At 34.1% G+C, this 15,260-nt stretch overlaps 1 protein-coding gene across 1 annotated transcript; it reads right to left on the reverse strand.

The window, feature by feature from the left end:
- Positions 1-676: 676 nt before the first annotated feature.
- LOC136038121 (uncharacterized) lies at positions 677-15,253 on the reverse strand. The gene is made up of 2 exons (XM_065721144.1): positions 15,187-15,253; positions 677-2,633 (listed from the first exon to the last, which is right to left on the reverse strand). The coding sequence occupies exons 1-2, from the start codon at positions 15,223-15,225 to the stop codon at positions 2,160-2,162; spliced, it is 513 nt and encodes a 170-aa protein (XP_065577216.1). The 5' UTR covers positions 15,226-15,253; the 3' UTR covers positions 677-2,159.
- Positions 15,254-15,260: the final 7 nt, after the last annotated feature.

Genomic DNA, 15,260 nt, shown 5'->3' on the forward strand with positions numbered 1-15,260 from the left:
ATTTTCTATTTGGATACTGTCAAACATTTCTGCCCTGAAAAATAATCAGAATTATTTAAAAGCTATTTATGGGAATAATATGCGTTTATGGCCATGGTTTAAGCTAAGAAAAAACAAGTACTTTGTTATTCAAAACAAGGAGTATCTACAAACCATGTTCTACTCGTTGAAGTTATTTCGGCCTGTATTAAGCAAATCTATATTGGTCGATTTTTAAGGTGTCCTTGTCACCAGTGCACATTGATTCATTTAGTTAACTTGGAATTATTAAGAGTTAACTTTTCTGGAATTATTGTCACAGCAAAATCATAGAAGCGATGAAACTTGCCTACTCTGGCTTCTAATGAAGAACTTTTTGAAGCGGGCAAAAAATTTTGATTCTATTGTTTGTTTAATCTGCTATGTTTGATGAGTCTCGTAGCACAAGGGAGAGTTTTATCTATTTAGTCAATAGAACAAATTCTCTATTACTTTTCTACAGGGAATTTTACTTATTGAATCTAGCCTTAAAGATTTAATTAATACCATCATCGGTTATATGGTCTAAACTTATATCAGTTTTAAAGAGCCAATATTCCATAATCATATAAAGGTCAATCTTAATCAGCTAATAATCTATGTCTATCAACAACACTCAAATATTACTCACTGTTAAACAACTAGCAAATAAAAATAATTCACAATAAAATAAGAGCTTTATTATAATGGTAATATAAAATTATAATTAGAATAATGGTAAATTAAATCGAAAGAATGGCAAATTGTCCAAATTCAAAAACAAAATAGTATAAGGGTAATACTAAAAAAAATTACTAATTACACTATAAATATTAACGCTATTATTACGGGAAACAAGGCAGAGTCTTTTCTTAAAGAAAAGCCGTCAATCTTGCTATTAGAATGAGAATCAGATTTTTGACTATTCCAGTGAGATCAAACTCCATGATCAAACTCTCAAACAAAATTAGGTTTTTAGCCTTTCGATTTCCCATTTTACCATCGCTTTGTTAAGAGCAAAGTTAATTGAATCTTTTAAAATAAAAAGTAGGGACGGTGATACCAGTCCTGTAAGTTATCTTTTCTTTAATATACATTATTCTTAGGTAAAATTTTAAATGTACTTCATTCAAAAATTAGTTCAAAGACAAGGTAGCCATGTCACAATCTAAAGAGATAAGCACGAAACTAAAAAAGAGGTTTCTTTTGTCATCTTGTTGGCCGTTCAAATGGCTGAAGTTACGTTACGAACTTTAAATAATGATGTTGGTTTCCGATTTGTGAATTGTTTCTAGCTAATCAATCGTAAACAAGGGTACAAAATTAAGTAGATATTTAGAAGGGATATTCCTTAGCATATTGAGCAATATAACGAATAAAAGAATAAAGTTATTTAAAAACCACATTACAAAAGTGTTAGCGTGGCACAATTTATCAGAAAATTGATGTTTTCCTTCTTAAAATACCAAGGATTATGAAAATAAATCTAGCAGTGTGAACTAGATAAGTGTTATCATTTACAAACACTTTTAACTTATAAAATTAGCAAAAAATGTGGATATAATTTTTACTGAAAAAAACGTCAAGCAAGTGTCACATTTAAAATAATTGAACCTTGGTTAAAAAAAAAAAAAAAAAATCAAGAAAAGCTATAAATATTGGACACCGAAAAGATAAAGAAAATTTAGCTTTCTTTTGAATGTATATTTTTCTTTGAAAATCACCATACTGATTTTGTTGGAATTTTCACTGACAAAATGTTTTATAAAGCTCAATTGATTAGCTTTGTTTATTTCTTTTCATGGCTAAACGTTGCAACAATGAGAAACATGTAATATAGCCATGAAAACTTCAACATTTTGGAATAACCAAAAGAACAGCGTTAGAAAATCGTGGTTTTCAGAAATGAATTGATCCAAGATGGGCCCAGTGACAAAAAATGGTTTTCGTTTTGATGTACTGAGGAGATAATCGACTTTCATTCCTTTCTGCTTGGGCTTCAATGGTTTTGTTTAATTTCTTATGGCACAATTAATCTTACTATTGTAACCTCTTGGTTTTCCGAAATATAAATAGAAGTTGCTCAACCAATGATGTCTGGGTATAAATAAATAATAGATATTTTCTTGTGTTCAAAGTCAACAAACACTTATTTATTTTGTTCATTGTTCTTCATCACTCTCTTCAGAATCTTTATCTTTTCTCCTTCTGAACCAAGCAAAGAGCCTACTATGTAAAATAATTTTAGAAGGGATCAATCCAACCGCATAGTAGTTCTCTAATCTTCGAAACCAAAATTTCTCTAACCAATCAGCATATTCCACTTCTTCAATATCAGGGATATAAACTCCTAGCTTTCCTTTTTTCTCTTTTCTGTCTTTCGGGTCTTTTAGACGAAAAACGTTTAAAAACAACTTAGGAGTGACAGGGTCTCCTGGTTCTCCCCAATAACTCAATAAACTCCTTCTTGTGTTTTCCTCACTAACGTCATTCTCATCAAACAGCTTATCTTTTGGCCTCACAGTAGGAGAAGTCCTTAATGGTGGCCTTTGAAGAGCTGATCTAGGTGGTTTGCCGATGTAAATTAAGTGGACCTCTGGGGTCAATAAAAGCAGCGTATAAGTAACAAGAATAAACTGAAACAGAAAAAATATTATTTTTTTTTGCAAAAACATTGACACAAGCATTAACAAAGAGAAAAGGAAATTTGTCTTTCCAGTATGTAATAGAACATAACATTAATTAAAGGTTAATTCTTGGTATGAAAAAAAGTATTGAAAAGGAGAACATTCTTCAAATCGTTTCTGGGAATCAAAAATTGTTTTTATTCACAATAAATATTGTATACAATTCTGCTATGCAAGCTTTTTTAATCCTTTAAATTAATCTTTTTTTTAGATTTACCCATAAAAAGTTATTAACAAATGAAAACAGGTTTAATTCCTAAGAAGAGCCCTGCTCCCGAAACAAGATGTATCATAATGTTTGAGAAACATAGATCAGAGGGATCCAGCCCCAAGCTAATTTTTATATAATATATAGCTAATATATATATATAGCTAATTTTTTTTTAACAAATTACAGACCAAAATCATTAGAACATTTCTCTCTATGCTCCCTCCCCCATCTCAAGATTCGAGGTCCGGTTGCTCCTCCTCAACAGTCCCCAAAGTTTCAACTTGTTCCCAAAAGCTGTTCCCAAGATATTGTAGAACACTCTTTTGGTCAATTGATCACCGTTTTGACCCCTGGTAGCACGTAGTGTCTAATGATTGTATCGCCCATATTTCCCTCTAACGTTTCCATTTGATTAGCCGAGTCATCCCATGTTGTTTTGTATACAGTATTGTAACGCTTCCTAGGAAAGCCCTTCCCAGGATATTGCAGATATGACCTTTTTATCACCTGACATTGTATAGTGTCTTTTGATTTATCTTGACAGAACTGGAAATAGATGATGAATCTTATAGGTAGCTTAGAATACAAAAATGTACAGATTAAAAAAAGAAGTGTTTTCAGCACTATTCCCCCAGTCAATACTTGAAGTCCACCTGCCTTCCTGCCTTCTTGAACACTTTTCCTTGATGCACCAAGATGTTTCCGAGATTTTAAACGTATTTTAAGAACCTTACACCTGATAATGTCGTTTGATTTACCTTGGTACTTGGATATGAATATATCGTCGTTGTCAAGCGGAAACCACATATGGCCCTTTTCCAAAATTTCAGGAAGTGAGAACACATGATAACTTTTTCCTTTTAGTAGTTAAGCTGTTAAAACCTGTGCGTTAGAAAGACAACTTTTTAAGGTGGATTCCATGGGAAGAACAAAAACATCAACTAAAGCCGTTATAACAGAAAAGTTGATACTTGTTTTCCGCTTGACAAACTTCCCAATAGCCAATGGCAGAGTGTCAAGTGGAAAATACACGTCTCGAAAAATAATGTAATTCAGCTATACTGTTTTTATCCAAACTCGGGTATAAAAAGCACACATTTTATAACTACGAAGACCACACTGCCTTTCCATGACGAAAGTAAAACAGTTCAAAATAGGGATGATACCTTTTTATTGACAGTGAATAGATATAAAATTATTTAACTGGATATTTCGAACACATATATAGTGTTCATCATCAGCAGTAATGTATATGTGTACACACTGTGTTTGTGTTCGAAATATCCAGTTAAATAATTTTATATCTATTCGCTGTCAATAAAAAGGTATCATCCCTATTTTGAACTGTTTTACTTTAGCACACATTTTAAATCATTTATAAATAGGATATTCTTCAGACGATTTGCCATTTTCTTCGTCTTCATCAGTCTCAAGAAGAGTCTCTCTCACACCTTTCAAAGTTTTCAAACTTTTTTGTTTATGATGGAATAGCTGCAAAATCACCTTCTTCTTCCATATGGCCGCAAGGTCTATCTTCTTTACTTCTGAAACGGAGATTTCTTCCCTGGAAGCTGCCTTTAGCACTTGTTTTCTACAGCAAAGTTCAAACCGCCTTTCTTCTATTTCCGTCAAACCAGTGTGAAACTTCACAATCTATGAGATTCTAGTAAACTGTTTTTATCTCGTACGATAGATGGGATGATGGTGTCTTGAGTTGCCTTCCATTCTGCAAAATTTTTGAAAGTCAGTATTTCGACAGTGTAGGAAACCGAGTTTTTCCTTGCAATTTAGATGAGAATCATCCATTGACTTGGTGCATACGATTTAATTCCTCTTACATTGTTTTTAACTGTAGAATTCATGGTGTCTTGGGTAATTTAGCATATGTTCCGAAAGAAGGAAAGTCAGCTCAATCGTCTTTATACGTCTACACTGATGAAGAATAGAAAAGAGCATTGCAAGCGTTTGGTGGTTTCTCTTATGACCACCGCAGAAGTCAGAGAACAGGCTTCCTGTCTTGACAGTGCCTCTACTATCAACTTCTAATCCGCTGTGAAAGACAAGCTGTGATCTCACTTGCCCCTTGGTTTTCGTTCTTCTACTCCCAGAAAAGCAACGTCCTTCCTTTTTTATGTAAACTGTAAAATTTTAGCAAGCATATTTTCGAGAAAACCCAATCAATTTTCCCTCTTCGTGTGGTGTGCGAAGTACTTTTTCTAGCATTGTTCGGTGTTGAGCCTGAATAGGTTTGGCTTGTTTTTGAAGTTTTTGGGCGCAACTTCTTCGTATTAAAAGAACGGCTGCAATAGTGTTTCAGAGCAGGTAAGTCTTTTATCTACTTTCTTGTATACTTGTACACATCCCTAGGTATCAAGTTCAGAGTTCTATCTTATCTATCTTATCTTATTTTGCTATCTATCGTATCTATGATTTTGCTATTGCTGCTTCACTGCTAACAATTCTTTTCTTCTGGGGGCAATTTATGCTGTGAGGCGGAACCTGTGGGATACGTGCTTTCCGCTTGACAGCCTTCTATTCTAATCCGAGTTGTGTCATTTCCACCATGTCTGTATCTCACAATTTATGAGTTGGAAGTATTGGAGGTAGCCACCATGTGATGTAGAAAATTTTTTGGCAAGTAAAACTGTGTTAAAAAGTGAGAATCGTAAATTTGACCAAATCCGTGGTATTTGTTTGACACCGTTCCATTTTGTCTCCATTGTAGTAAAGCGGGCATAAAACATTTTTTGTTTATTTTCGGGAAGAAAAAGAATAATAAGAATGGATATAATAATTATTATTATTATAATAAGGGAATACACAAAAAAAAGTAAATAAAAAATTGGGTGGATCAGAGACATAGAGCGTGCTACTCTCCACCCTCAGTCAATCAAGGAACTTTAAACTTTATGTCCTAACTAATTCTCAAGATGTTAGAGATAAGCCATTTTGATAACCTGGGAACACATAGAGTCTATGATTTACATCGCTGCTTGACTACGAATAGGTTTTAAGTTCCTTAGGAAACTGTATGGTAGGCACTTTTTGGTCAATCGAATAAAAAACTATTAGCCCCTTCTCCTTCCTATACCACAAAATTTTAAGTGCACTTGCCCCAACTTCCTGCTCCATTCTCCCAAGAGTAACCGAAAATTTCAACTCCATTTCCCAAGCTGTTAGCGAAATGTTGCAGATAAGCTATTTTGCTAATTGAATACACAATGTTTTTAGTCTGCCTCTACCCCGTCCTTAATTTAAAACTTGAGGTTTAATTGACCCGACCAAAACGTTCCCTGAAATTTTCGACTCAATTTTATAAATAATTCTCAACGTATCGGAATTAATTTGACACTGTCACACATTAAATACTTTCCTTTATTCAGATACTTGAGTCCTTATCAGAGTATGCCCATGGAGATCTATGAAAATCTGACCATTAACAAATATCCCTAAGAGGTCGTAAGTGACCACTGAACCAAGATCAAATATAAATGTTTTTTCTACTACGACCTATCCGTAAAAAATGGGTAATTTTTAAAGTTTAAGATGATTAACCGAAGGGCTGTGCGGTGATGTCGATTCAGACGACATAATTATTAGACCTTTGGACGTTTTGAATAAAATACCTATCTCAAAATCTTTATCTGATATCAAGAGCCTTGGCTGCCTGACCTTACAAGTCTTTGCTGAACCCATGTAAGGCGAGGAAGCATATATTCCTTAAAAAAATATATAATTTTAGGAAAGAAATTTGTTTTATTTATGCGATTTTTTGAGCAGGTATGTTTTCTTTTTATTAGTTTTGTATTGTATTTTGCTGATGGTGGTTGTTGAATATAAAAAGGAAATATTCGGATAGATAATGTTACCGTGTTTTTCACTGTCTTCACAAATTTCCCCATTTCACAAATATAATTGTACTTGAAAAAGTTTTTCTGAAAAACTTTCATTTTAATTAATAACGTTCATATAAGAAATATAATCACGTTTATTAGAAAAAATGTATATTTTTTCTAATTATATATAAAGATTATTATAATATAAAGGTTATATTATAATATAATATTATTATAATAAAGAAGAAGATGTGCATCAAATTATTCACAGTATTTGGAAAATTTAGTAAAAAGAAGGGTTTAGGCTCAGATTTCCCTCTTTACAGCAACGTATAAGAAACTCTTTAAGACTTCTTATTCTTTTTTCAAATACAGAGCAGTCAACAGATTGTTGTTAACAACGGCAGTAGGTAGTATGCATCGACTGTGAGAAGCAAGAACGCATTGGAAAAACAAGGTTTATATTGCAAGGCTAACATAAATTGTTACATCAACCTTTGGTTGACCTGACCGACGACAGTCTTACGAGACAAGCGCATTGCTTTTAACTCTTTACTGTCGATTAAATGCCTTAGCTTTTAACCCCGAACAAACTTTAAAAATGATGTGTATCAGGAGGAATTTTTCTTTAAGAGAAGAAAAAACATGAAGAAAAGTGTTTTTTTTTTCCCTTAGAAACACTCTCATATAAAGCAGTATCCTCAAATTCAACTTAATTGTCAAATTTCTGATACCCAATTTATGTTACTAGTTCTGAAATGCGCAAATTATAAAAGTTAATGCTTTATTACTTTGATTTAAAAATAGACGCTTTAAAACCTAACAGGGTCTTTACTATTATTTCTAAAATTGTAGTATGCAGGAGCTAACACTAAATGAATTTCCCTTAAAGCGTAACACGTATTACTTGCATCCTATGAAATTTGGTTCTAAAAAAACTGTTGCTATGCCAATCCCTAAGGAATAGCCACATAAATACTTTACTAATAGTTGCGAAAAATAAGCCATTGGGTTGCATCATTATATTGTAATAGTTGTGTAACCACTTTCATGAAGACAAATTTTCCTATCATAAAATATAGTACAAAAAATAAAAGGTAAACCAATCAGGACAAGTACACTTTTTGTACCCTAAATGTAAGCAAGCTTTACAGTTATTGTAGTCGACCTTCGTAATAATTACATACAAAACTAGTTTTTTTTAACTGAAAGTAAGGAGCAACATTAAAACTTAAAACGAACAGAAATTACTCCGTATATGAAATGGGTTGTCCCCTCCGCAATCCCTCGCTCTTTACGCTAAAGCTTTTAATTGTTTTAAAAAATAGAATTGTGGCAAAGAGTCAAACTTTAGCGTAAAGAGCGAGGGATTGCGGAGGGGACAACCCATTTCATATACGGAGTAATTTCTGTTCGTTTTAAGTTTTAATGTCGCTCCTTACTTTCAGTTAAAAAAAACTAGTTTTTTTATGTAATTTCTGAACGTTTTTGAATTAATGCATGTTTGATTTTGGCTCTCCACACATAAATTATTAAAATGAAATTTGTATATTAATTCCTTTCTTTGGCTAAATGGCTTTCTCTTAGTTTTGATCAGACGATTTTGAGAAACAAGGGATGGGGAAGGAGGCCTAGCTGCCATGCAATTTTTCGGTTACATAAAAAGGCAACTATAAATTTTAATTTTTAACGAATTTTTTTATTAGTAAAAAATATACGTAACTTAAGAATTAACTTACGTAACAAGCTTGTATATTCTTTAATTTTTAATGTGTATATGAGGGGGTTAGTACCCTCGTTAATACCTCGTTCTTTACACTAAATCGTAAGTTTTGTCCCAATTCTTTAAGAATGACCCCTGAATCAGAAAGGCCGTAGATTATATAGTTGAAATTACTAAAAATACTATATCATAAAGAGCGAGGTATTTATCTCCTCCTAAATACCTCGCTCTTTATGCTAAAGTATTTTTAGAACCCCTCATATGCGTAATAATCTCTGTTCGTTTTAAGTTTCAATGCTACTCTTTACTTTCAATTGAAAAAACTTTTCCATGTTTATTTTTTCATTGTTTATTTTTATAGTAATTTTAGAAAATCCTGCGCCCTTTTCATTGAATTTCTGTTCCCCCATGACATATTTCACAAGGGAAAGATCCTCCCACATAGCCCCCTCCCCTCAACCCCACCCCCAAAACCAAAAAAAAATCCCCTGAAAACGACTGTACACTTCCCAATAACCATTATTATATGTAAACATCGACGTTTGTAACTTGCAGCCCCTCCCCCAGGGACTGTGGGGTAAGTCATTCCCAAAGACATAGTTATTATGGTTTTGACTATGCGGAACAAAATGGCTATCTCAAAATTTCGATCTGTTGACTTTGGAGAAAAAATGAGCGTGGGAGGGGGCCTAGGAGCCCTCCAATTTTTTTGGTCACTTAAAAAGGGCACTAGAACTTTTCATTTCCGTTAGAATGAGCCCTCTTGCACATTCTAGGATCACTTGGTCGACACGATGATCCCTGGGGAAAAAAAAAACAAAAAAAAAAAAATAAACAAACAAATAAACAAGCACCCGTGATTTGTCTTCTGGCAAAAAATACGAAATTCCACATTTTTGTAGATAGGAGCTTGAAAATTTTGCCAAAGGGTTCTCTGATACGCCGAATGCGATGGTGTGATTTTCGTTTAGATTCTGTGACTTTTAGGGGGTGTTTTCCTCTATTTTCTAAAATAAGGCAAATTTTTTCAGGCTCGTAACTTTTGATGACAAAGACTAAATTTGATGAAACTTATATACTTAAAATCAGCATGAAAATCTGATTCTTTTGATGTATATTTTAGCATAAAAATTCCGTTTTTTAGAGTTTCGTTTACTATTGAGCCGGGTCGCTCCTTACTACAGTTCGTTAAACGAACTGTTTGAAAGAGTAACCCCAAACAATGCGACTTTAAAGTCTAATAGTGGCAGTTCTGTAAAGTCCAACATCATAACATTCCTTGATTAAAATCTCCATATTGCTAGGTATCCTTCAGTGGCGTCGTTTCAATGGGGGGAGGATAAGGGGGACAGTTTCCCCCTCTCCCATTAATTTGGAGGACAAATTATTATATAGCCCAGGCCCCTTAACTCTTTAGATGTAGATCCTACTTGTTCCTCCCCCCAATAAAAATCCTGGAGCAACGCCCCTAGTAACATTGCATAAAATTTCCCCTGCTTTTCGGTTCTGTTGCTGTTCTGTTCATACACACTCTTCTCTTGGCCAAAAAAAAAAAAAAAAAAAAATGCTGACCAAATAGATTTCAAGCGGGTATAAGGTAGAAAAGCAGCATATCCCTCTTGAGATCGCCTTTCTCGTGTCTCATTGGTCCATAGCAGCTGGCCAATAGATCTCAATCCAATCGGTGGATAAGGACCTTCCTAACTTTCTACTGAAAAGCATGTTATAAGAAGATGTTAAGGATAGACCAAGAGGTTATGTTTGCCTTCCATTTTTCATATAGAAATTTTGCGTAATCAAACAGTTCGTGGTAACGAACTGTAGTAAGGAGCGACCCGGCTCAATAGTAAACGAAACTCTAAATAAGGGAATTTTGATGCTAAAATATACATCAAAAGAATCGGATTTTTATGCTGATTTTAAATATATAAGTTTCATCAAATTTGGTTTTGTCATCAAAAGTTACGAGCCTGAGAAAATTTGTCTTATTTTAGAAAATAGGGGATAACACCCCCTAAAAGTCACACAATCTTAGCGAAAATCACACCATCGCATTTGGCGTATCAGAGAACCTTATAGCAAAATTTTCACGCTCCTATCTACAAAAATGTGGAATTTCGTATTTTTTGCCAGAAGACAAATCACAGGTGCTTGTTTATTTGTTTGTTTGTTTGTTTTTTTTTTCCCCAGGGATCATCGTGTCGACCAAGTGGTCCTAGAATGTTGCAAGAGGGCTCATTCTAACGGAAATGAAAAGTTCTAGTGTCCTTTTTAAGTGACCAAAAAAATTGGAGGGCACCTAGGCCCCCTTCCACGCTCTTTTTTTCTCCAAAGTCAACAGATCAAAATTTTGAGATAGCCATTTTGTTCCGCTTAGTCAAAAACCATAATAACTATGTCTTTGGGAATGACTTACTCCCCCACAGTCCCTGGGGGAGGGGCTGCAAGTTACAAACGTCGATGTTTACATATAATAATGGTTATTGGGAAGTGTACAGTCGTTTTCAGGGGATTTTTTTTTGGTTTTGGGGGTGGGGTTGAGGGGAGGGGGCTATGTGGGAGGATCTTTCCCTCGTGAAATATGTCATGGGGGAACAGAAATTCAATGAAAAGGGCGCAGGATTTTCTAAAATTACTATAAAAAAAAACAATGAAAAAATAAACATGGAAAAGTTTTTTCAATTGAAAGCAAGGAGTAGCATTGAAACTTAAAACGAACACAGATTATTACGCATATGAGGGGTTCTAAAAATACTTTAGCATAAAGAGCGAGGTATTTAGGAGGAGATAAATACCTCGCTCTTTATGCTATAGTATTTTTAGTAATTTCAACTATTTATTCTACGGCCTTTCTGATTCAGGGGTCATTCTTAAAGAATCGGCACAAAACTTACGATTTAGTGTAAAGAGCAAGGTATTAACGAGGGTACAAACCCCCTCATATACATAATAAAAATTTAAGAATATAAAAGTTTGTTACGTAAGTTAATTCTTAAGTTATATTTTTTACTATTAAAAAAATTCGTTAAAAATTAAAATTTATAGTTGCCTTTTTGTGTAACCGAAAAATTGCATGGCAACTAGGCCTCCTTCCCCATCCCTTATTTCTAAAAATCGTCTGATCAGAACTAAGAGAATGCCATTTAGCCAAAAAAGGAATTAAAATGTAAATTTCATTTTAATAATTTATGTGTGGATAGCCAAAATCAAACATGCATTAATTCAAAAACGTTCAGAAATTACATAAAAAAAACTAGTTTTTCTAACTTTAAGTAAGGAGCGACATTAAAACTTAAAACGAACAGAAATTACTCCGTATATGAAGTGGGTTGTCCCCCCCGCAATCCTTCGCTCTTTACGCTAAAGCTTTTAATTGTTTTAAAAAGCAGAATTGTGGCAAAGAGTCAAACTTTAGCGTAAAGAGCGAGGGATTGCGGAGGGGACAACCCATTTCATATACGGAGTAATTTCTGTTCGTTTTAAGTTTTAATGTCGCTCCTTACTTTCAGTTAGAAAAACTAGTTTTTTTTTATGTAATTCAAACAAGGCACAAAATATCTAATCTGTTACGTAAGAGCTGGTGGTGAATTGGGAAGGGGTGCTCAAAAGGTTGTTGCTGCACCTTGTGTTTAAATTCACACTGTTACAAAGTCATTGGAAATTTCTTGTATAATAATTTGGTTGTTTCCTTTCCAATTAAGTTGGTAACTATCACATTTTAGCTTTTTATTTATACATATTGAAAATTCTTTTTTGACTCTTTCTGAAACAAGGTGCAACATGACTGCAAAATGAATCTTTGAATAATGAATCCAAGGCTAAAAATGCACTCTTGGAAGGTATTGCCCAGCTTCCATGTTATCCCTCATCCGATTTCTAAGTCTTAGAAATTTGTCTATATGACAGGGTATTCCTAATGAAATTTTGACAAAGCAACATATTACCTTAATTTGCAGTTATCAGTGTCTATTTCTCTGGTTTTAGTTCTGAGAATGCAATTCCTGTTGTTTTAGTAGAATTTTAAGCCATATTTCTAATGAGTTTTTTTTTTTATTTAGGATATGTATTTACCGATCTATGAAGTCTCGTAAATTGGGATTGAGAAAAGCTCTTAAGCCGAAAATAGTTTTCTTGTAATTCATTTAAGCAGAAAATCTGTTTTGCAAGGTCTAACTTTCATCCAGTGTCTGTAAATTTTTATAGGTCACCGAACATCAATGCCCTCAAGAGGGAAAAGGAGTGGTGATAGGTAATTCAAAATACCTTTCTGGGAGATTCTTTAGTGTGTAGATCCATCCCTGAAGGTACATTTTCATAACCTAGCCCCTTTCCAGAAAGCAAAAAGTAGCTAAACCAGAATTTTCCCGAAAGAAGTTTAACTTTCTATTAAACTTCTTGTGCAAAGAAGGAGGGGAAGGAGGTGACACGGTGCTACTTTTGGTCCCCAGCTGTAAAGATTAAAAATTCATGTACAATTTTGGTTTGAACAGGATGTAACATATTTATTCATGTGCAAAGAAGTTGGAATCTATGGTCCAATTTGGTTCGAATAAAAACTCTGGTCCTATAAGAATGATATGCCTAACCGTCTGCTCGAGTTTTGCTATAAAATTGGTGGTGGGAACGGCAGAGTCATGTTTAACGGGATGTTGGCCTACTTTATACCTCAACTAACATATATTTATTACAAATATCACTGCGCAATTCCGCTTCCAACTATGTGCTTCATGCCTACCTTTCTGTAAAAAGAAGAATTGACAGGGAAAGGGGTGGGGGAGTCAACAGTCCTTTTCCTCTCATTTTGCCTCTAATTATATTGCTTTTGAAACTACTGCATAATTTTGGTTTAACCACGGTGCAATATACTTACTTAAAATCTGAGGAATGTGCAAGTGAGTGGTATAGTAGGCCCAGCTTTGTTTTTACAATCATACAAATTGAAAATCCTTGCCTTGATTCTGGCTCAAGCAATAAGTGAAATACTTATCTTTTAGCTGGGGTAGATTTAGATCACCTATTGTTCTTTTTAGGCCTCTATTCATCTCAATTAACGTTTCTTACGTAATTCTATCCCAGACAAGGTGCATTAGGTCTATCTTTCTGCTAAGGGTGTGCCTATCCAATAATTATAGGTGAAAATCCTTGCATGATAGCATCTCAAGTAACGTACACGATGCCTACCTTTGCCTACCTTTAAGCGATGCCTACCAGTCCCTTGAGGCTTTTTATAAATTTAAATAATATAAAAAACCTTATGTGACTGTGGCTCAAGAAGTGTGAAACCTGCCCTTGTTTCGACCAAAATTTAAGATAAAAGAAGAAGGATGGCTTAACTTCAGTCTCCTCTAGATTCTTTTTGCAACCGGTATGTACCATAGCAAAGAAGCTGTCAGCTCCGTGCAATTTTAGAATAATGTACTTTTAATGTAATTTTAGAATAATTTGTTTAAAAAATCTTTCAGTTCAAAAGTTAATTTCCTTGACGTGGGCCAGATTTCCAATATCACTACTAAGAAAGGAGCAAATCTAAGCCTTCAATTCCCTTAACAGTGAGAAAAGTATTGGATTTTCAGATGCTCAGGTGACACCGTTTGTTCACTTCAGGTAAAACATAAAAAATAAAATTACAAACTAACTCAAAAACACAAAAAGAAAGGGCCTGCAAAAGTAGATGACAGCCCTTTCAAACCTGTGTGAAAATGTCATATTTTGGGTCAGTAAATATTTCTATTTATGTTCCAAAAGAATTTTTTGCAAGCGAGTCAGGTAATAGTCCCACATATTAGTCAATTTTAAAGTACCGTCCAGCTCACGTCAGAAACAACCTTCATCTTGCAAGCGTATCTAAGACGGAACTTTCCAGTCGGAAGTAAAAACATGGCTTAAAGAAACTCAAGCTTTGGGAATATCATCATAGTCTCTAGTGGTTTCAACTGGTTTCGGAGGCAGGGGAAGGGACTGGTATATTCCTAAATATTTTGTTCTTCTCCTACATTTAAAAAAAATATCTTTTTTTGAGGTAGAATTTGCTTAAAAATATCTATTTTGTATTTTTGTTGAAAAATTGAATTAACAAAAAATTCACCACCTAAATTTAAAAATACACTTCAATATCCTCTCCCAAAATGTTCGTGAATTGATGCTAAAGTGGTATTCTTAGATATGTAAAGACTTTGAAACTTAAATTCAGCTCCGGAATCCGGGAATCCGGATAAAAAAACGAAAGGAAACCATCTTTTTTTCTCCAGTTAAGAGTTATGCATAGCTTCTCAAAAAGCACAAAGTCACATTCATCAATCCAGCGTGAGGTCCACATTCTCCATACCCTTCCACACTCTCAGCCTTCTGGCAATAAATTGAAACCAGGGGCATAAAAGATAACTTAAATACAATATGTATTTTCTTGGTAACACAGCCTAGCTTAAACTTGACTCCTAGCTTCAAAATTCCATATTTTGTAGTTTACCTTTTTCCTAGAATTGATGGCCTTAACCCCTATTTGTGTTGTAATCAGTTTTCTCCGAGGTTCTAGAGGTTTTTCCCCAAAGGCAGACAAAGTCATTTCTAAAATAGCACAGCCTCCAAGTTGATTGTAATAACTTTACCTTTGAAATAAATTGGCAAAAATTAGGTTTTAAAAAGTGTTTATGGTCTAAGTAATTTTGAATATAGAGTTAATCTGAACCCCCCCCCCCCACAAAAAAGTTCAAAAATAAGTAGAAATATACTTACTATTTCAAAGTTATTTCTCATCCTAAAATGTTCACTCATCAAACAACAAGTAAGATATGGTGAAAGTAGACAAA

The sequence above is a fragment of the Artemia franciscana genome, chromosome 17, assembly GCF_032884065.1.
Source record: "Artemia franciscana chromosome 17, ASM3288406v1, whole genome shotgun sequence".
Lineage (NCBI taxonomy): Eukaryota > Metazoa > Arthropoda > Branchiopoda > Anostraca > Artemiidae > Artemia > Artemia franciscana.